This window comes from Octodon degus, unplaced genomic scaffold (genome assembly GCF_000260255.1).
Source record: "Octodon degus isolate 3935 unplaced genomic scaffold, OctDeg1.0 scaffold00191, whole genome shotgun sequence".
NCBI lineage: Eukaryota > Metazoa > Chordata > Mammalia > Rodentia > Octodontidae > Octodon > Octodon degus.
Genome location: NW_004524767.1, coordinates 1,143,584 through 1,164,412, shown reverse-complemented (window position 1 = coordinate 1,164,412; position 20,829 = coordinate 1,143,584). Strand labels below are relative to the sequence as shown.

Here is a 20,829-nt window from a genome sequence, read left to right as displayed (position 1 = left end):
TTTTTTTTTATGTTAAAAAATTATTTATTCATTTGGTACAGGGTCTCATTATGCAGCTCAGACTCATAGTGACCCTCCTGTGTCAGCCTCACCAGTGCTGGGATTACAGGCATGCATCGCCATGCCTAGTTTTGGTGGCCAGCACAGCTGCCTGGGATTCTGGGGTTGGAATAGCATGCGGTATTGGGGATCAAACCATAGTCCTTGTGCTTGCCAGGCAGATGCTTAGACTGCCAAGCTATCTCCCCAGCCCTAAAATTTTTATTTTAAGGAAAAATAAACAAAAAAACAAAGTTTCAAAATAATATAAGAGGGTAAAAATGTTCAACACACTGCATATTGTTATCTTCAAATTAGTTACTCAGAATACAAGGTATCAGCATTTAATTTGTCTAAACAATATTAACACAAACCTATCCCCTCAATGAACTAAGAGAAATCAGCAGCATTACTATCTTAGCTAATATATACTCATATATATGTATATATGTATAGTATATTTTCAATGACATATTCACAATGCTTGAGATATATCCATTTAATAAGTAACTGAAAGAAAACATTAAAATAAATAAAAAAAATAAAGAGTAACTTGCTTTCTTAGCTTCTTCCCCATTACACTATTATTTGTGGGTTGGCATATGAAGCAATGGCTTTAGAACCTACTTTGTTGGCACACACCTGTAATGTCAGCTAATGGGAGGCTGAGCCAGGAAGACTTCTTGAGGCCAGCCTGCACTAAATAGTGAGATCCTATATAAAAAGTCTGTAAACCTTTTTTAATTTTGTGCCCCATTAATGAATTTCTATTTGAACACCATATATACATATACATGTACACACACACACACACACACACACACACACACACATACACACACACACACATATAATCCAAAATACTGTGTGTATTATTTCTTCCCACACTCCATGAACTCTGTTGTGTGCCACTTGGAAGGCATGCATTCCCCTGTGGTGATTAAGATAGGAAGCAGAGATGTCTGCCTTCAGACAGACTCATGGGTGCCACATACAAAAAGTACACATCTCCCAAGAGAATGTAGCTGGGCATAGATAGGGACTAAATTAGCCAGGCAGGTGGTGCTGTACCTTTAATTCTATGCCTCAGTTCTCAGAAGACTGAAGAGTATGATCATGAATTTGGGGCCACATTGGGACTCAACTGAGAGTTGGGATTCAATGAGGAGGACTTATGCTGATGACTTAATCCAAAATACACCCCTAGGAAGGTTGACAACACACCCAACTAATAGGCAGAGAAGAATTGGAATTCTTGGGTATGAGTGAATGTTTGAATGCTGATCCTCTTTGTCTAATTGATAGTTTTATCTCTACCCCTTAATGCCATAATATTGTAGAGTTTATTCCAAGTTTACTTGTGAGAAAATGAAGCACCTTGTCAGTGCTTTTTAGTGACCCTCACATTGATGAACTAACCAGCTCAGGATGAAAAATGAGACTTTTGTGATTGCTCAAATTAGCTTGCAATACAAGGTAGGTGTACTGTAGTTTGGGACCAGCTCAAAATTAAGACTTCTTGGAAGAAGCTTGGGTACTATTACAGGTCCCAGTCGGTTTAGAGGTTGTTCAAAGACATCCGCTCTGGACCAAAATTTATTCATGATTCTACCCATCCATCTCTGCCAACTGATTAAAGTTCCTTAGAATCATAAAAGACTTATCTTTACTAAAACCAGCACATTATTAGCTGTCTTTCTAGTCTCACTACGATTTTAATTGGTTCCAGTTGTCTGTGCCCCAACATGGAACACTTCTACCTGGGCAAGTGATTAGACTACATGAAGTCCTGGAGAAGGAAAAGAAAAGAAGGACTGAGATAGATCAGATAGAACAGCTACCAGTTACATCTGTGGAGAAAGAGAAGAAACTAATTGAAGAACATGTGGATGTATTCAACCCTATGCCAGCGTAAGTGCCAAGTGAACTCTAGCTAATGGACTTAATTGTTAAGACTAGTTTCTATCAAAAAGAGTTACTCATTGACCTTATTTAACCAGGGACAATAAACTGGGATAAACTGCATGTCTCTGAGTACCTGCCACATTTCCTCTTCTATGTCATGATCAATCAACACAATGCAGATTTGAACCAACTCGCACACAGGAAATCCTTTTCTACCCACAAATTTAGATCAAATAGATACTCTTTCTGGAGCTCAGACCTAAATAAAAGTTCCTCTGAAGAAAAAAGAGAAAGGTATTTATCTATTTTTTTTTTAACCAGATAGCTCTATATCTGACCAATTTTCTGTCAAAATTATATCAAAGAATTATAAATGTATAAAATGTTCTATGCAATCTATGGACCAGAAAGTAGTTATGGAGTTTGTACTTTTGAGGATGGCTGTTGTTGAAGAAGCAAAGAAACAGCATGCAGAACTCAGCAGCACTCATCATTTATCTTCTATATTGGTGAAAATATCGTGAGCCCTTTTCTCCTGGGGGTTCTTGTCAATGAAACTTGACATCAGGTTCTAATACAGATTCCATTTGTGCCACAATCATTGAAACCTGCCAAGAGCTGGCAGCTGAAATCAAAAATAGCCAATGGGTTGAAAAGTTAAAGATTATACAAACTGCTTTTTTTTCTTTTTCTTTCTTTCTTTCTTTCTTTCTTTCTTTCTTTCTTTTTTTTCAATAAAACAAGTAATATGTTGTTGTCTCGGTTTCTTTTCTCTTATTACTGGGAGAAAATACCTGATGCCCAAAATTAAGGAAGGAAAGGTTTATTTAGCTCACAGTTAATGGAGGTTTCAGCCCATACTTGGCTGGCTCCAAGGCAGTGTAGCACAAGGCAGAGGGCAACAATTCATGGCAGCAAAAAATAGTGAACAGCAAGAGGAAAATGCAGGAGCAACAGCAGAGCACCAGCATGAGCAAACCTTTCTCTTTCCTTCTTCCAGATTGCATCCAGGCTGTCCACCCCAGGGTGGGTATAGTACTCACACCTATAATTCCAGTACTGGATCATGAGCTAATCACAAACTGCAGAAGCCCACCCCAGTGACTACATAAGGCTTTGGGGAAACAGCTAGACACAAACTGTGACAGTTGATTACATGTAAAGAAAAGATTAGAATCATTCTCAGTCCCACCACTCAGAGATATTTACTGTTAACATTTTTGGTGTATTTTATACTTTACCAGGCTTTTTTTTTTTTTTTTGGTACTATGACTATGCCAATGTTTCATTTACTACACCGTATATTATAAAAACTAGAAAGTGCTACTTAAAAAATTATGTATAAAAATATTGACTATGCAATAGAAAGACATAGCAAAGGAGTATGTTTGGAGGTATACCTAAAGTCAGTTTTAAAAGCAAGGATCAAGTAAGAGATACATTTAGAGACGTTTTATATCCTAGAAAGTAAAACCACCAGCCAATATTTATCCAAGATTCTGCTGGTCATCTGGTACTAGGGTTACACTCTTAACTATTGTTTCAGATTTTTAAATGGTAGTGGTGATGGCCCTATGATTGGCAGATAAAATTTCAGGTCCTCTTTGCTTAAAGAGAATTTGGGAAAATGAGAGAAAGATAGTAATTACATCAGTATAACTCACAGTGGCACAGGCTTGTTATAATAGGTACTGAAATTATAGAATTATAATTGTAACAAAAAAACTGGAGTTTTAATAAAAATTAGTTATTGCAGCACTAAAAGGTATTTTGATAGTATTATTTTTAAGTTATGCTCTTCATCAGTTAAAAAATTTCTTTACTCTCTCTTCTCTAGTTGTTTTTATACAGTTTCCCGGAAAGAGGCAACTGAGATGTTGGAGAAGAATCCTTCCTTTGGAAATATGATCCTGAGACCTGGTAGTGACAGTGGAAACTATTCCATCACGATCCGACAGGAGATAGAGTATGTTTCATTTAAACATGTGTACAATTGTTAGAAACATGACATTGCTCTAGAAAGCAAAGTCACACAAGTTCAGATCAGTGCTTGCTGCATGTTTTGTTGCTAAAAATACAAACACAGAATAAGGAGCTATGTGAACAAGAAAGGCTAGAGAAAGAGCCAAGGGTAGGGAGTGACTCAGGGAAGAAGGCAGAGTTCATCCATTCAATTCAGTGCATATTTATTGGGTAGCTGCTTTGTGCCAAATAACTCTCTAGGCCCTGAGGATAAGGAATTACAAAACCAACCTCCCTGGCTTCAAAGGGTTTCCTTCTTTTAAGGAAACACAGAATACTGACAAATATATAACAAAAATGCAGGCATAAATGATGACAAGGTCTCTAGAGCAAAAGCAGGATGAGAGCCAGGAATCCTCCATGGCAATGAAAAGAGAAAATTTTTGCAGCTGCTATTATTTTAACATAGAGTGGTCTTGAAAGCCTTGCTTGATCAACTGACACTTGAGAAGAATTATAGAGTGTGAGGGAACAAATTGGGTCAATACTTGGTTACAAATTGTCCAGGCAGCTTGTGCCCAGAGGCAGAAGAATGGTTGACTTGCTTAACAAACAGAAAGAGTCCACTGTATCTGCAATGGAGTCACAAAGCCAAAAAGTGCTAGGAGGTGAGATTTCAGAGGTGGGGCAGGGACAGATCACTCAAAGTCCTTGTTTGTGTGTGGGCTTTTTGAGAGAAGCTCTCACTATATAGTCCAGGCAGGCCTAGATCTCCTGCCTCAGCCTCCTGAGTGTTCCTGGGATTACAGGTGTGCATCACCATGTCCTGTTCTACATACAAGTCACTGTAGGGACAAGAGTTGGACTCTGAATGATAGGAGCGACTCTTGGGCTGTTGACAGAGTCTGACTTAGGAAGAAAGGGACTCTTTAGGACTCTCTTGATAGTATTAGTAATACCTTCTGGTCAAATGGTTTACCAGTGAGAAACTCAGAAACAGTTAAATGCAACTGCTATTTTTCTATATTGGTAGAGTGAGTGGATCTTTTCAGAGCTAATTTTTTTTTTTTTTTGCGGAACCAGGGATTGAACTCAGGCCCTTGTGCTTGCCAGGCAAGCACTTCTTCCTCTGAGCTATCTCTCCCAGCCCCTTCAGAGCTACTCTTAATTTTTTCCCTTATTTATTTTTATTGTAACAAATAGATCTTTTAGAATGATGAACATATAAAAATACAGTTTTGTTCAGTATCCAAGGTTTCCATCCATGGTCAGGAGGCAGAGCTTTGGTGCCTGTACTGAGGGAGTAATTTAGGGTGGAGCACATCCTGGATGGAGCTCTTCACTTCACAGCAGTCTCTCCTCCTGGACAAATTTCTGCCTCCCTAAATCTTGCTTATCCTCACTGGACCCTAAAACTTCAGCCAATTCCTCTGCTGTGGTTTGCATAATTGTCTCCAGAGGGCTCATGTGTTAAAGTCTGGGTGCAAAAGCTTCTGGGTCATTGACTGGCATGGAAACTTCAGCTGTGGAACCTACTGGGATGTCACAGGTCACTGGAGGAGCACCCATGATGGGGATTGTAGGATGCTAGACTCTGTCTCCTCCCTGCTACCCAGCTACTCTTAATTTTTTTTTAGAATTCATTGAAACTTGAATTTCAGCTGGGACTCTGGCTTTAAAACATAAGAGGTTTCTGCCCTACATGGAAATATTTAATCACTGTTTATCTTTCATATAAAAGCATACTAAGAAAAAAAAAAGCATAGTAAGAATTGTGATTCTTCCACGGGCTCAGGACATTGACAAAGTGAGGAACCTGGCTCCCTGCTGTGTCCCTTGGTTAAGCTTCTAAATCTCAAATTGACACTATGCATCAATGATTACAGTAGTCTAACTCAGTTCAACTTTTGCAGTGCATTTTCCATACAACTGAACTAGAGACAGAACATTTTCTGCTACAAATGTGAATTATGACCAAATGCAATGTTTGTACTCTTAGGATATGAATTTAATGCCACAGCTTTATTATATTTATATTGTATTTTAGTTGTATTGAAATGCATAAGAAAGTTTGGGAAAAGAAGACCATGTCAAATTTATGTAATTCTAATTTTGGTAAGTTCACTTCCAGTTTGATGTCAGTTAACATAACATTTCATAAAATCACCTGCCCTCCCCTTAAGTATTTAGAAAAGCAAAAAGTGAGGTGTATAGTTAAGCTAAAGCATACACTGGAATCAGTATGTGCACAGTAGGTTTTGGAGAATTGATTACATGTGAAGACGACTTACAAAAATTTAACTGCTATTACATAGAGATTTCCTTATGAACCAGATACATGTATAATGTTAAGGATCATTACCTGTATTCTTTAATGCATCAAATAGGCCTTTGAGAATTCCTGAATTGTATGTCTTTTATTTAACAGGTCATTTAATTGTTAGGGACATCAATCACAGAATGTATTAAATTTTAGCTTCTTATACCATAGAGCTTAATGAAAGACTTCAGTAGAAATCTAGAATATTAGGAAACATCTATGTTTCCAAAACCCCAATTAATTATTTTACAAATGGGTTATAGAGAAATGTTTAGCCATGCATGGTACATGAGTTGGTGTGGTCAAACAGTAGCTGAAAAGGACAAGTTGGTTTACAAAACAGTACTTGAAAGCAAAAAATGTTCCATCTGTTAACAAATCAGCTGTGGGACGGAAGACTCTTGTTAGGAATAAATGAGTCACTGGAAAATTAGCAGGTGCAGAATGTCATCTGTTTTTTTCTCAGCCAGGTGGTCATAAAATAGAAAGCCAGTCTTACAACAAACTTCATGTTTTGTTTTTGATTTTTGGAAGTTAGTGACTAGGTGCCATGCTAATATTAAAAACAGCTTGGAAAGTCATTAACTAAGGAAGGTTGAGAAAATATTTAAAAACCAAATAAAATATGAAAGAAAAATAACAGTTCTAAAATGAGAGTCAAAGCTGAAGCAACTTCCATGAAAATTTCCCCTTTCTATTTGCTTGAGCATTTTTCTCTACCAGAATTCCAAGAGACCCTATTGGCCTTTGTCACTTTTCTGCCCATAGCTTAGCTGTAAATGATGATTAGATTTGATGACTATTACTAAGAGAAGCAATCAAATTCCCCTTCCACACAATCTCACTTGTGAACCTTGACTTGAATGCTAGAAACATCCCCTTTATGCACAATAAAAACATGGAGGCAAACAAGAGAACAAGACTCACAGAGATTACCAAATGAAAACTAAAAAATTATAATGTAGTAAAACAATAGTTAAAATGTCCTGAGTGCTTAAACATGTCAGACACCACCAAGGACTTTGCAAGCACTAGCCCACAGCAGTTGGGTGAGGTAGGGCATCACCATCTCCATTTTACAGGTGAAAAACTGGGAAGCACAGAAAATGGGACCAGAATTTGAAACAACGAACAGCCAGAACTAACTTTGTAGGATACAGAAATTCTAATTGAACTTGGAGAGAGTTAGCAAAAGTAACCATCTGATTATAAAGATCTGCCCCTTAGAGGAGTAAAACTAAAGCCAGAGTGAACCACCCTGAATGGGTACAAGATATGTATGATCTCTCCTGTCCAAAAGTTTTTCACCAGTCTGTAAGTGACTCCTGAAAATTCAGCATTAAGGAATACTTTCTTTAGGAAAGCGAGGGAGTTGGTTGGCCTACTTCCATGCTTTTAAAGTAGGTTATAAAATTAATTTATTACTTTTCAACATGATATCTCTTTGAGAGGAGCTGTGGATATAAAAGTGGATGAGGAACCGGGGAGGTAGCTCAGTGGCATAAGTGCGGCCTGGCAAGCGATCCTTGGCACCCAAACAAACAAACAAACAAACAAAACAAACAAACAAACAAAAACCTGAAAAGAAGAAAAGGGTGATATAAACACTCATTCATTCTAATGTGTACTTTGTGTGGAACTGACACTTAAAAGGCAAAACTTTCTGTTTTATTTTTTCTCATATTTTTTAATGTTAATTTTCCTTTATTTTTAATTTTTATTCTTAGTTCTTGACTTCTCCTTTTTTCTTATTTATCCACTCAAAAATCCAGATTTCCTGTATCCTTGGTGTGTAAAACCCTCCCTCCCCATAGCGACATGAGTTTAAAAAAAAAAAGACAAACTCAACAAGGATTTTTCCCCAAATAGTCAGGGGGCATAGGTTTACTATATAAACATGGGGTATGGTGCTTGCAGTTTGCATAGACCCAATCCTATAATCAAATCATAACCATTCATATTCTTATTTAGCATACCGAGAATCAAGCACTACAAAGTAGTGAAAACAGGAGAAAACTACACAATTGAACTAGAAAAACCTGTAAGTAGCTATTTCTTTGTTGTTGATGACTTTTCTCCTTATCTACTCCAACTTACCTTTACAGAACACAAAGGAAGGTAGGAAGGCAGACTTTTCTTCTAGGGATGTGGTGCAGAAAAAAGCAGGGAAGATACTCTGCTTCTAAAAATGCTTTCTATTTTTATTTATTCTGCAAGTTTTCTTATTTTTCAGTATTACTAGTAATCAAAGCTACAGGTCTCACTCATGCTAGACAAGCACTTTACAATCCAACTATATTCCCAACCTACTTTTGATTTCATTTTTTGAAAGAAGCAAGTAGATGGGGCTGGCCTGGAATTTGCTACCCTACCTCATTCAGCCTCCCAAGTAGCTGAGATCATGATCACGTGTGTTGGCTACCACACCTGCTCACAGGAAGCCTTATCAATAGAATTGTTTGGGAGGGGGGAGTATTATTAGACATTTGTCTTACACCCTTCAGTTATAAGTATTTAGATATGCTTATTTTGGATGGAAAAAAATCTGTGAATATCTAGACCAGTGGTGGTGCACCTATGGTGCATATGTTATTTTTCTTTTAAGACAAAAGATACTAAAATGTAAGCTTTTTTTTTCTAAACTAACACTTCAGTATTCAGGTTTAATTGCAGTATTTGCACTTTGTGATACATTGATGGGTTTGGGGTTGTAAATTGTACATTCATCTCTGAGGGGTTTGCCATTACTGATCTAGCCTATACTAGCTGCCATGGTGAAGTTGAGAAATTTCCTCTTAATAAAAGCAGACCGGTGAAGAAACTATCTTCAACCCCACTCTAGCCCTAGCTGACTTATCACTTATCATGATATAAAATCTAAACCACCAGATACCATGTTAGGTACAGAGCTAAGTAACTTACATATACAACTTAACGTTTTTTCAGTATCCCGAGGTAGAAATTGTTATGTCTATTATACAGATGAGAAAACATATCCATACTGGTCTCGAGCAGTAAAAATGTGATGTGGCCCATGTTCCGGGATGCTTAAAAAGAATGTGGTTTATGATCATACATTGTAGGGACAATGTCTCTGAATAGTACTTAAATGGAACTAGTGGATCTCAAAGATATTTACATTTTTCTAAAACTGAATGTCTAGTTCCTCTGTCTCTCCAGGCCCATGGCACACGCTTGTAACTGGTGAACTGGGACACGTTTTTCTGGCTGTAGAGTCCACCGTGGAAGGAAAACCAAGAGTCTAGGTTATCTTCTCACCTTTCACTCTTCCTAACTCCTCAGCCTACCCCTTAATCAGGCTGAAGTTTTATTTGATTTCTGAGAAAGGGTCTTGCTTTGTAGTCCAGGCTGGCCTTGAACTTTTGGCCACTGTCCTTCCTCAAGCCTCCTGGAATTACAGGCGTATGCCACCATGCCTAGTTCAAGTTGAATTCTTATGTTTCTGTTTTTACTTTAAAGTTATGTAAACATACAAATTTAACCAGATTTTCCTTGTATAAAAATAATTACTTTAGGGGTAGAGACATTTTTGTGACTCCTAGACCAGTAAATTCTTCTGATACAATGACATTAAAATGCTTCTATGACTTTTAAGAGTTCTTAAAAAAAAAAAAAAGTTCTTTGATTTCAAGAAGAGGAAACTATGTCTAACTATTATAACAGAATATTCTTATAAATAAGCATTCTGATGGCCAGAAACAGTTCCTCCTCCTCCTCCTCCTCCCCCCCCCGCCCTTCTTCCTCTTCCTCTTCCTCTTCTTCTTCCTCTTCTTCTTGCAATACTGGGGATTGAACTCAGGACCCTGCACTTGCCAGGCAAGCATTTATTCTACTGAGCTATCTCTCTGGTCCAGTTACTTCTAATAGTAACCATTTGATTAGGAAATCACTTTCCTCTCGCTTCTAAATTTCAGCTCAAATATCAGGAAGAGAAAATATTCTGTCCTAACCAATAATTCTTATATTTTAAATGGGTGGAAATCAAGGTACCTAGCTGTTGGCCACCAGATTATATTCAATGGGAAAGGGCTAATTCCTCAACAGAGAATTGACACATGGTTAATTAAAATCATTGCAATAAATTGATGCCATCATTTTCTGGATGTCAGGGAATGCACAATAATCCCTTAAATTTCAGCTGAGTCTTCTCTCACCTTCTCTTTGCACAGGTCACGCTCCCAAGCCTTTGCAGTGTCATTGATTATTTTGTGAAGGAGACTCGAGGAAATTTGCGACCATTTATTTATTCTACTGATGATAACTTTGGTATGTTCCTCACTTCATTTCTGTGTTAAAAAAGACAAAACTCAAAAACTGATATGTTTTGTAACACCAGCCAGGCATGAACTATAGTTTAGCCTTTGAATTTATCCATTTGGGAATCATTTTATCTCTGAGCCTGAAAATAAAGGAGTGCCAATTAATCCTGTGACTACAGCATGACTTCCATTTGAAGGGATGAACCCTGAGGCACCGTACAGTTACCTTCATTTCACAATTCTTTTTCTTTTCATTTTTTTTGTATTTAGTAAAGGGTTTACAGGGTCTCACTACACAGATCAGACTTACAGTGATTCTCCTGTTCACAGCCTCCCAAGAGCTGAGATTACAGGCGCACTTCACCACACCCAGTTGCAATCACTGTCTCAGGGTGCTCCGGTGGCGGGGCCAACATGGCATGCCAGGGATCAAACCCTGGTCCCTGTGTCTGCTTAAGCAGGAGCTTTAATCCTCTGAGCTATCTGGCTGGCCCTCATTTCATAATTCTAGTTAGCTTTATGAAACAAGTTCAGCTGTATAAAGGAAATATAAAGAATGACCTGTGAGAATTGGTAATTAGTCAACAGATGATCTGAGAGAGAGAAGTTTTATTCTATCACAAAGTTGAAGTCAGATGACAGGATAACAAGGAATGAATAGGGTGGTAAGAACCTATAAAGATTAAAGTTAGGAGTAACTACAGAATTTGTGGGCCTTCTGCTCATAAATAAAGAGGTTCAAAACAGTGAAAACCCTCCATTATGCCAAGCAACTGCACACTTCATGTGCCTGTCAAACTGGCTGTTTGCATTCATTCTTGGCATAACAAGGCAGACTGGATGTAATAGTTGCTCTTTACTTTTTCAACAATCCCTACTATTTGAGGTTATCAACTAGGCTCTTATGAATCTTCTAATGCCAAATAATAGGAAATCAAAAAACTTAAGAGTCTGAAGACCTAGAGAAACTCTCTGAGTATAGTGTATACTCTTCAGGAGTCACCTGTAAACTCAGTACAGGGAGCATCTCTAAGATGTGACCATTCAATTTGTTTGAAAATTTCTATGGCTGGAGTTGTAGCTCAGTTGTAGAATGTTTGCCTAGTGTGGAGGTCCTGGTTCAATCTTTAGCACCTCAAAAAAGGAAAAAAAATATCTAATACTAGGGAGCTTACTGGTTTCTGAGTGGGTACATTTCACTTCTAGTAGGTTGCATTTTGGGGGGATGTAGTGTGTGTGTGCATGCATGCGTGTGTGTGTATTTAATAGTGGGCATTGAAACAAGGGTCTTTTCACTGAGATGCAACCATAGTCATTTTTTGATTCAGAGAATCCAACTCAGGAGTTTGCACTCACTGGGTAGGCACTATACCACTAAGCTATATCCCTACCCATTCATAGCCATATTTATATTTAGTTATCTGTCTGTCTGTCTATCTATCTATCTATCTATCTATCTATCTATCTATCTATCTATCTATCTAATTTTAAGGCAGTCTTGCTAAGTCACTAAGTAGCCCAGGCTGGGCTTGAGCTTGCAATTGTCTTGCTTTGGCTTCCCGGAGTGCCGGGATAATAGACATGCATCACCATGCCTAGCTCTGGTCTGTTTTTATATTAAATAATTCATCCTTAATATTGGGTCTGGAATGTTGCTTCCTTTCATGATTACACATAAATTAATTTCTAGCACTGAAATAATATTTTAAACAGCAGCATCTCTAGTCTTTTCTGTTATCTAAATTATTGGTTCCTATGGCTCTCTCATATTTGACCTCAGTACATTAATTTCCTAATTTTTACTTTTATTAGTATATGTCTACAGTACATAATGATTACATTCATCATAGATGTTGACACATGTACATAATGTGCAAATGCTTTTACATCCCTTTTCCCTCCCCCTTTCACCTGTTGGTCCCCTTCCCCTTTGAGAAAGATATCCCTGTTTCCTATTATGAAACTTTTATTTTGCTCTTTATTTGCACTTTGGATTTCTCATGTAAGGGAAGCCTTGTAATCTTTAAATTTGTGTCTGGTTTATTTCACTTAATATTATGGTGTCAAGGTATACCCATTTTCCTACAAATGACTAAAATGTATCCTGAATAGTATTCCATTGTACATAAATACCACATATTCTTTACCCATTCATTTTTTTGTGAACAGGTAACATCCATCAATTGACTATTATGAGTTGTACTAATATAAACATGAATATACATGTATTACTGTGATATGATATTTTTAATACTTTTGGGAAGTGTCTCAGTTACTCTTCTCTCATTGCTGAGACAAATACCTGACACCCAAAATGCAGGAAGGAAAGGTTTATTTAGCTCACAGTTACTGGAGGGTTCAGTCTATATTCAGCTGGCTCTGAGGCAGAGGGGCACATGTCAGAGAGCATTAGTTCATGGCAGCGGAACAAAAACAATACAACAGAGAGTCTCTCTGTCTCTTTTATATTGCATTCAGGCTCTCACCCCCAGGCTGGGTATAGCACTCACATCCATAATCCCGGCAGTACTAAAACCCATAATCCCAGCCTTGGAACATCCATAATCCCAGTGGATTATGAGTTAATCTCAAACTCTAGAAGTCCCCACCCCATAACTGTATGAGGCTTTAGGGGGACAACTAGACACAAACCATAACAGGAAGATACCCAGAAAGGGAATAGCTGGGTCAAATGGAATTTCTACTTTTTTTTTTTAGGAATCTCCTTATTAATTTACATAGTGTTTGTATTAGTTTATGATCCCACCAACAATGGAGAAGAGTTCCCTTTTATCTGTAGCCTGGTCAACATTTTGTTATTATTTCATTTATTGATGATAGCCATTCTTTCTGAAGATAGAACCTCAGTGTTGTTTTAATTTGCATTTTTCTAATGGCCAGACATGTTGAATATTTTTTCATGTATTTATTTCCCATTTATTCTTCTCCTGAGAAGTGTCTATTCATTTTCCTTGCCAAGTCTGACTGGATGTTTTATTTTGAAAGTTGAAGGTTTTTAAAAAAATTCTTTGTATTTTCTTTTAGGGAAGGGCCTATAGGAGATTCAGGGTTTCACTACCAGATTGGACTTCTAGTGATCCGCCTGTTTACAGCCTCCCAAGAGCTGGGATTACAGGCGCGCGCCACCATGCCCAGACTCTATCACTGTCTCAGTGCGCCCCGGGGGCGGGGCTGGCACGGCAGGCCGGGGATCGAACCCTCCGGCCCTGTGCCTGCTTGCAGATGCTCAGCCCTAAGGAACAATTTTTTTTTTTTTTTTTTTTTTTGTGGAACCGGGGATTGAACTCAGGCCCTTGCGCTTGCCAGGGAAGTGCTTATTCCACTGAGCCATTTCCTCAGCCCCTGTATTTTCTTAACAGTTCTCTGTTCAAGGAGTAGCTGCCAAACTCCCCCACCCCTACTGTGTAGGTTGTCTCTTTATCTTGTTGGTTGTTTTGCTGTGCAGAAGCTTAATTGGACAATCTCATTTGTTGATTTTTTGTGCAGTTAGGGTTCTGTTCAGAACATTTTTGCTTATGTCTTCAAGCCTTTTATTTTCTAGTTAAGTATTTATTTTAATATATAGATATTTGATCAATTTTGATTTTAGTTTAGTACAAAATAAAAGATCTAGATCTACATTCAACCTTCTGCATGTGAATAACCAGATTTCTCAGAACTATTGGTCAAAAGTTTTCTTTCCTTTAATGTTTTTGCCTGAAAAAACAGGAGGTTTAATGTGCCTGGAGTTCTACATACTACCTTCTGATCCAAATGTCTGCTTTTGGATTAGTTTCATTTTTTAAATCACTGTAGCTTTGTAATGTAACTAGAAATCTAGTATTGTGATGCCTACTTCTTTGCTCTTATTACTCAAGGCTGCTTTTGTTATTCTCTTTTGTATGACTGTTAGGATTTTTTTCTAGTTCTGTGAGGAGTGCTGTTGGTATTTTGATTTGTTTTGCACTGAATCAGTGTATCAGTTTGAAAGTATGGCCCTTTTGACAATATTATTTCTCCTTATGCAGGATTTTCATTTTCTGATGCCTTTTTTGAAGACCTCTATCTTATTTACTTTTCTCATTAGAGAAGAATAGTTCATGGCATTGAAGGCAAGAAGCAGGAAGAGATCAGTGTTATGGGTTGCTAGCACAGGAACCAGAAAGGCCAAATTGGAATTTAAAAGGGCCTTTATTTACTGAGCTCAGGGCCATCAGTCAGTTCTCATGCAAGAGATGGCTGATCAAACTCTAACCCAGGGACCAAGGAGCTTTTAAAGCAAAAAATCACATCCTATTTGGCAAGCAAATTTGTCATGTGACATAGAACAGCACCTTCAGGGACAGTGTGACCATTACTCAACATACATTCTTTCTGGGAGTGTTATTCAGTTTCCATTGAATGTACATCTACATTGCTATGGTCTTGACTACATTGCTGTGGTCTTGACTACCACAGCAATACTTTCCAGTTGGTTAGCAACACTTAAGTTATTTTGTACAATCAGAAATATTTTGACCTTTACTTTGATTTATTTTGTAGGTATATTCTGGATAATCTCAGTCTATTGATGATTTATTGACACCAAGCCTTCTTGTGGTCTTACAAGGAAGCAGGGTCACAGAAAGTTGAACACAGTAATTTTTTCACATTAGTTTAACATTAACTCATCACAATTAGGGAAGAGGGAGAAAGATCACATCTCCAGTGACCTGTCTCCTCCAAACATGGCCACCTCCCAACTTCACATTTATCTATAAGCTCATCAGCAGACTAATCCACTGAGACTGTCATGCCCCAATTGTCCAATCACCTCCCCAAAGTCCAAACTGTGAACACATGAGGTTTGGGGTCCACCTAGATGTAAACCATAATAAGTACCAAAGTTTCCTTTTACTTCATCTTCTTAATCTCCAGGTAATTTTATTGAAACTATTGTGAATGAGACTATTTTCCTAATAGTCTAATAGGAACACTAATAGGAACACTATTGTTTTTTGAGGGTTGATTTTGTATCTTGCTACCTTTCTGAAATATTAATTGTAGGAGTCTTCTGGTAGAAGTTTTCTGTGGCATAGAACATGTATCTATGGATAAGGATAGTTTGACTTCTTTTTTTTATGTATATCCCTTGTATTTCCTCTTGGCTGATTGTTCTGGATAAAATTTTGAACACTTTCATGGACAAATGTGGCAATAGTGGATACCCTTGTCTTATTCCTATTTTAGAGGAAAAACCTGTAGTTTTCCAACATTTAACATGATGTTGCAGAGGTTTATCTTAACTGGATGTTATTAGATTGAGATGAAGTTTTTCTATACCTATTTTCTGCAGGCTTTTTTAAAAATCATAAATGGATGTTGGACTTTATTTTAAAAGTTTTTATTTTTTCTTTTTGCATCCATTAAGATAGTCGCGTGGGGCCAGCCAGATAGCTTAGCCGACTAAAGTGATGCTTAGGCAGATGCAGGGACCAGGGTTTGATCCTTGGCGTGCCTTGCCAGCCCTGCTCCTGGGGTGCACTGAGATGGCAATTGAGACTGGGGAGGTGGTGCACCTTGTGTATTTTGCTTATTAATTTGAAGGTGCTGTTCTATGTTAAGGTGCTTTTCTATGTTAAGGTGCTGTTTTATGTTACATGACAAATTTGCTGGTAATCCCAGCACTTGGGAGGCTGAAAACAGGAGGATCACTACAAGTCTGACCTGTGTAGTGAGACCCTATACTAAATACATGAAAGAAAAAAAAAAAGATAGTCTTGTGGTTTTTGCCCTTGCTTCTGTTTATGTGATGTATTATGTTTATTGATGTGGGTATACTGAACCATCTTTGCATCTGTGGGATAAAGCCTTCTTGGTTGAATGAGCTTTGTGATGATTTCCTGCGTTATTTGCTAGTATCTTGTTGAGGATTTTTTTCCATTTATGTTTATTAAAGAGACTGGGCTGTAGTTTTCATTTTTAGTTGTTTTGTCTGATTTTGGAATCAATCAGCTTCCATTAGATTGGGATATTCATTCTCTTTTGATTTCATTAAAGAATCTGAGGAGTGCTGGTATCAATCTTCACGGAAGTTCCTATAAAATTCAGTAGTGAATCCATTGAGTTCAGGGCTATTCTGAGTTGGTTAGTTGTTACTGTTATATTATTACTGCCTGTTATCAGATTGTTCAGGGTTTGTATATCTTCTCCATTCAGCTTTGGTAATTTGTATGTATCCATTTTCCTGGATTCCCGTTTATTGGTTTCTGGTTTTAAAAATCATCTGGATTTTTGGTATGTCCACTGTGAGCTTTCATTTATTTCTAATTGCATTGAATTTGGTCTTTTCTTTCCTTGTTTTGGCAAGACTGGCTAAGGGTTTGTGTATTTTGCTTATTAATTTGAAGAACCACCTATTTATTAATTCTTTGCATATTTTAAGTCTCAATTTCATCAATTTCTGCTCTGGTCTTTATTATCTCCTTCTATATGGTGTGTTGGGATTGGATTGTTTTTGTTTTTATATGACTTCAAGGTAACAAATATTATAAAAAGGCAGTAATTAAAGAATACTCTTGGGGCCAGCGCAATACCTCAGTGTACTAAAGAGCCTGCTTAGGAAAGCTTGGGCAAGCGCAGGGACTGAGGTTCAATCCTTGCCACCACTTTTGCTGCACATGCCCAGTACCCAGGGTAGACTGAGCTGGCTACAAAAAAAAAAAAAATACTCTCTTGAATAACCAGTTGGTCATAGAAGACAAGGAAGAAACTAGACAATTCCTAGAATGTAATGACAATGACAGTTCTATATACCATAATCTATGGGGACAAAACAGTCCTAAGAGCTAAGTTTAGAACTGGCACTGCCACATCAGAAAAAGTATGGGCCAAACAAAACCAAACCAACCAAACAACAACAACAAAATCCCCTAATAGTCATATTGTATAACAAACCACCCCAAAACATAAGAGGTTGAATCAACAACCTTTTTATGTTTATGATTCTATGAGTCGGCAAGTTTGATCAGATTTAGTCAGGCAGCTTTAGTCTCATTTGGTGCCATTTCACAAGTCTTCAAGCACTCAGTGACTTGACTGGGGCTGGTCCATTCTAGTGAGGCCAGGTGACATCTAGTGCTGGTTGTCAGCTGAGAGGGCCAAACCACTCCTCACCTGCTCTCTAATGAGGTTAGTCCAGACTTTCCCACATGAGATCTCAGCAATATGTCCCTAACACTTTAAATTCTTAATGCTGACAAGTTATAGCACCTTAGGAGCTTTTGTTAATAATAAGAGGTGTGGACTTAATTTGAAAATCAACACCAAAATCAGTATGCATAACATTCTCTCATGTTCTTCCTTGGTAGTCAATCTTCATCCCCCCAAACCACCACTTTGCCATACTTATAGTCTGCCTTTTCCAGAAATGTCATATATATGGATTCACAGTAAGGAACTTTTGGAGTCCGTTTTCCTTCATTCATTATGATGTGTTTGAGATACGTACAAGTGTGTATTATAAGCTCATTTTTAATTGCTGAATAATATTTCACTGTATGAAGGTAGCAGTTTCTTTTATCCATTCAATAAATTAGGATTGTTTCCAGTTTAGGAACAATTAGTACACTAATATTCATGTACAGGATTTTCTGTGAATATGTCATTTCAATTGGGTAAAACATCTAGGAATGAGATTACTTGGTCATGTGCTAAGTGTATGTTAAGAAATAGTTCCTGGGGCTTGGGAGATGGCTCAGTAGAATAAGCAGTTCCCTGGCAAGCGCAAGAGTCTGAGTTCAATCCCCAGTTCTGGAAAAAAAAAAAAAAAACAAACCAGTTCCTCTTTGTTGAAGGAACTCATTCTTTCTCTCTCTTGTTCCTTCCCTTTGTTTCTTAATTTATTTTTGTGGCTGGCTCAGCCCACCCTGAGCGTGGGGCTGTTTTGGCATGTGGTGCTGGGGATTGAACCAAGGTCCCTGCACACTTGCCTAAGCAGGCGCTTTAGACCAGAGCTATCTCACTAGCCCCTTTTGTTTTTGAACCTAGCGCCTTGCCCTTGTGGTAGGCTCTGTACACTGAACTAATTCCTGATCCACTTTTGTAAAAAACTGATATATTTGTGTGGATCAATTTCCACAGAGATGTTCCTATCCTTTTGCCAACATCATGCTATCTTTTTACTGTGCTTTTACAGTAGGTATTGCAATCAAGAGAATTACTTTGTTGTTTTTCAAGAATTTTTTATTTTTAAGATGCCTTTTCTTGAGTGGAGAAGTTCTGGAAACCTGGGAGGTGTAGCCTCACTGAAGTCAGGGACATAGTCTCCAGAGCCATTATTTTGCCCCTGGCTCCTCCTATGTGGCTGTGTGCTAACTGCTGTGAAGCAAGAAGCTCTGGTTCACCACAGTCGGCCAGAATGCACTGCCTCACTGCCAGCCCAGTACCCTGGAGCCAGCTGGCCAGAGTGAACCCTGTGAAACTGTGAGCCAAAATGAGTGTTTTCTGCTTTAAGATGATTTTCTCAGGGATTCTGTGACAGTGAAGGAAAGCTAACACAAACAATGAAGTTGGCATGTGGGACAAGAAGTCTATAAGCATTTGGGTGGCACCATCCAATATGACAGGGGCCTGAATAAGGGGCCTGGATAAAAGAAAAACAGGTGGAATCCGGTCAGCATGTGCTCTTTTCCTGTCTCTGTTTCTTGGCTACTGAAAATACCCACAGACACATACTCAAGTGCACTCACTAATCTCCTGGGTGTTTAATCCAGGAAGATGACAATCAAGACTAAGCACCACACTGCCTCATGAAGCACAGCTACTTAAGTCTTTGATAATTTCAACATTTTGGCTATCTTAGTATTGGTATCATTTGTCTTTTCCCTTGAGAAATGGTCACTTTTTTTTTTGACCTTTTGATGACTTTTTTTTTTTTTTTTCGGAACCGGGGATTGAACTCAGGCCCTTGGGGGATTGAACTCAGGCCCTTGCGCTTGCCAGGAAAGCGCTTATTCCACTGAGCTATCTCCCCAGCCCCATTTTTTGACCTTTTGTATATCAAATAATTACTGGCTCTTTGTGCATCAAGTACTTTTGGATTGTATCTTGGATATTTTCAGTATTACTGTCATGAGCCTTTATACCCTGTTAAAATCTTGTGCATTTTTTAAAAAGCAAAGGCAGGTAATCATCCTAATTGGACTGAAGCAGTTCTGTCTCACTTTCTGCAAGAAGTTCCAAGTCAGTTTTCAAAGAGTTTGTCATACTACAAGTCTGATCTCTCAGGGATTATTATTAGCCTAGGATTTTGGAAATGGTTTCTACCTCAGTTTGTGTTTATCAATTGCTGTTCTGTGTATGAGTGATGAGCTCATCACTCAGCGGTGAGCCTGGAACTTGCGTTACATCAGATACAAAGTTAAGAGACTCTTTTCAAGGTCTCAGTGCTCTAGGATTTCCCTCACTCAAGTACCCATGCCTCCAGCCCGGGGTCTTCTACTTTTTAGAGAGATAGGGCTTAAGAGTTGTAGCTACTCATGCTGTCATGCGGTTCTGTGAAACTCAGTCTCTTCAAAGAAATTACAGAAAAGAAGCAAGAAAGCAATTCCAAGTCTCTCCTTGTTTCTCTGAGCCATTTTTTTCACTTGGGATTTTAGGTACCTATACTTCCAACACCATAGTAACCTGACTAGCCCTTGACTTGACAAATCCTTGAACAGAGGTAGTTTTCAAGAGCAGGAAGAGGAAAGAAGAAAACTGACAACAGAAATAACTAAACACAGCTTTTGATACTAAGTGCCTACAACTTTAGAGACAGACAACTAGATTCTTGCTGTATGACTGAACTGATTTAGTGTTTTGTGGTTAGGAACAAATAATTCAACCTCCCTACATTTCAAAATCCTTTGTAACAATGATTATGGAATGACATTCAGAACAGATGAAATGAGAGGGGAATGTGGAGACTTGCAATAGAGTGTGTTCTGTAGTAACACATACTTTGAAAAAGAGTGGAAAAATAAAGAGGAAATAAAAGGACTAAGAAGAGCTATAAAATTCATAATTTGACAATGCTAAAGTTTTAAGAAAACATTGTAGAACCCTGGAATTGTGTCTAGAATATGGACTCAGCTTGCTGCGGCACAGAAGTACTGCAAGGGCCCTTACCTTTAATTTAAGTTGGGAATAGGGAGGTGTAGAATACCTAAGGGTTCAAATCTGGACCTATGGAAAAAGATTCACAATAAAATATTAAATGAAAGAAATGAAATGTTTCTTTGATATTTGCTAACCATGCTAGCATTCAGCTTTAAATGTCACTAGATGGAAAGGAATGATGGG

General features: G+C 38.0%; 1 protein-coding gene across 1 annotated transcript in view; it reads left to right on the top strand.

Annotated features, from left to right (window-relative positions):
• The window catches only part of Stap1 (signal transducing adaptor family member 1), a 48,181-nt gene that overhangs the window by 26,618 nt on the left and 734 nt on the right, over nucleotides 1-20,829 (top strand). The window contains exons 5-8 of the mRNA XM_004644086.2: nucleotides 1,769-1,950; nucleotides 3,782-3,910; nucleotides 8,198-8,267; nucleotides 10,417-10,513. Of these exons, the coding sequence (XP_004644143.1) occupies nucleotides 1,769-1,950; nucleotides 3,782-3,910; nucleotides 8,198-8,267; nucleotides 10,417-10,513 (478 nt within the window). The remainder of the gene's footprint in view (nucleotides 1-1,768; nucleotides 1,951-3,781; nucleotides 3,911-8,197; nucleotides 8,268-10,416; nucleotides 10,514-20,829) is intronic.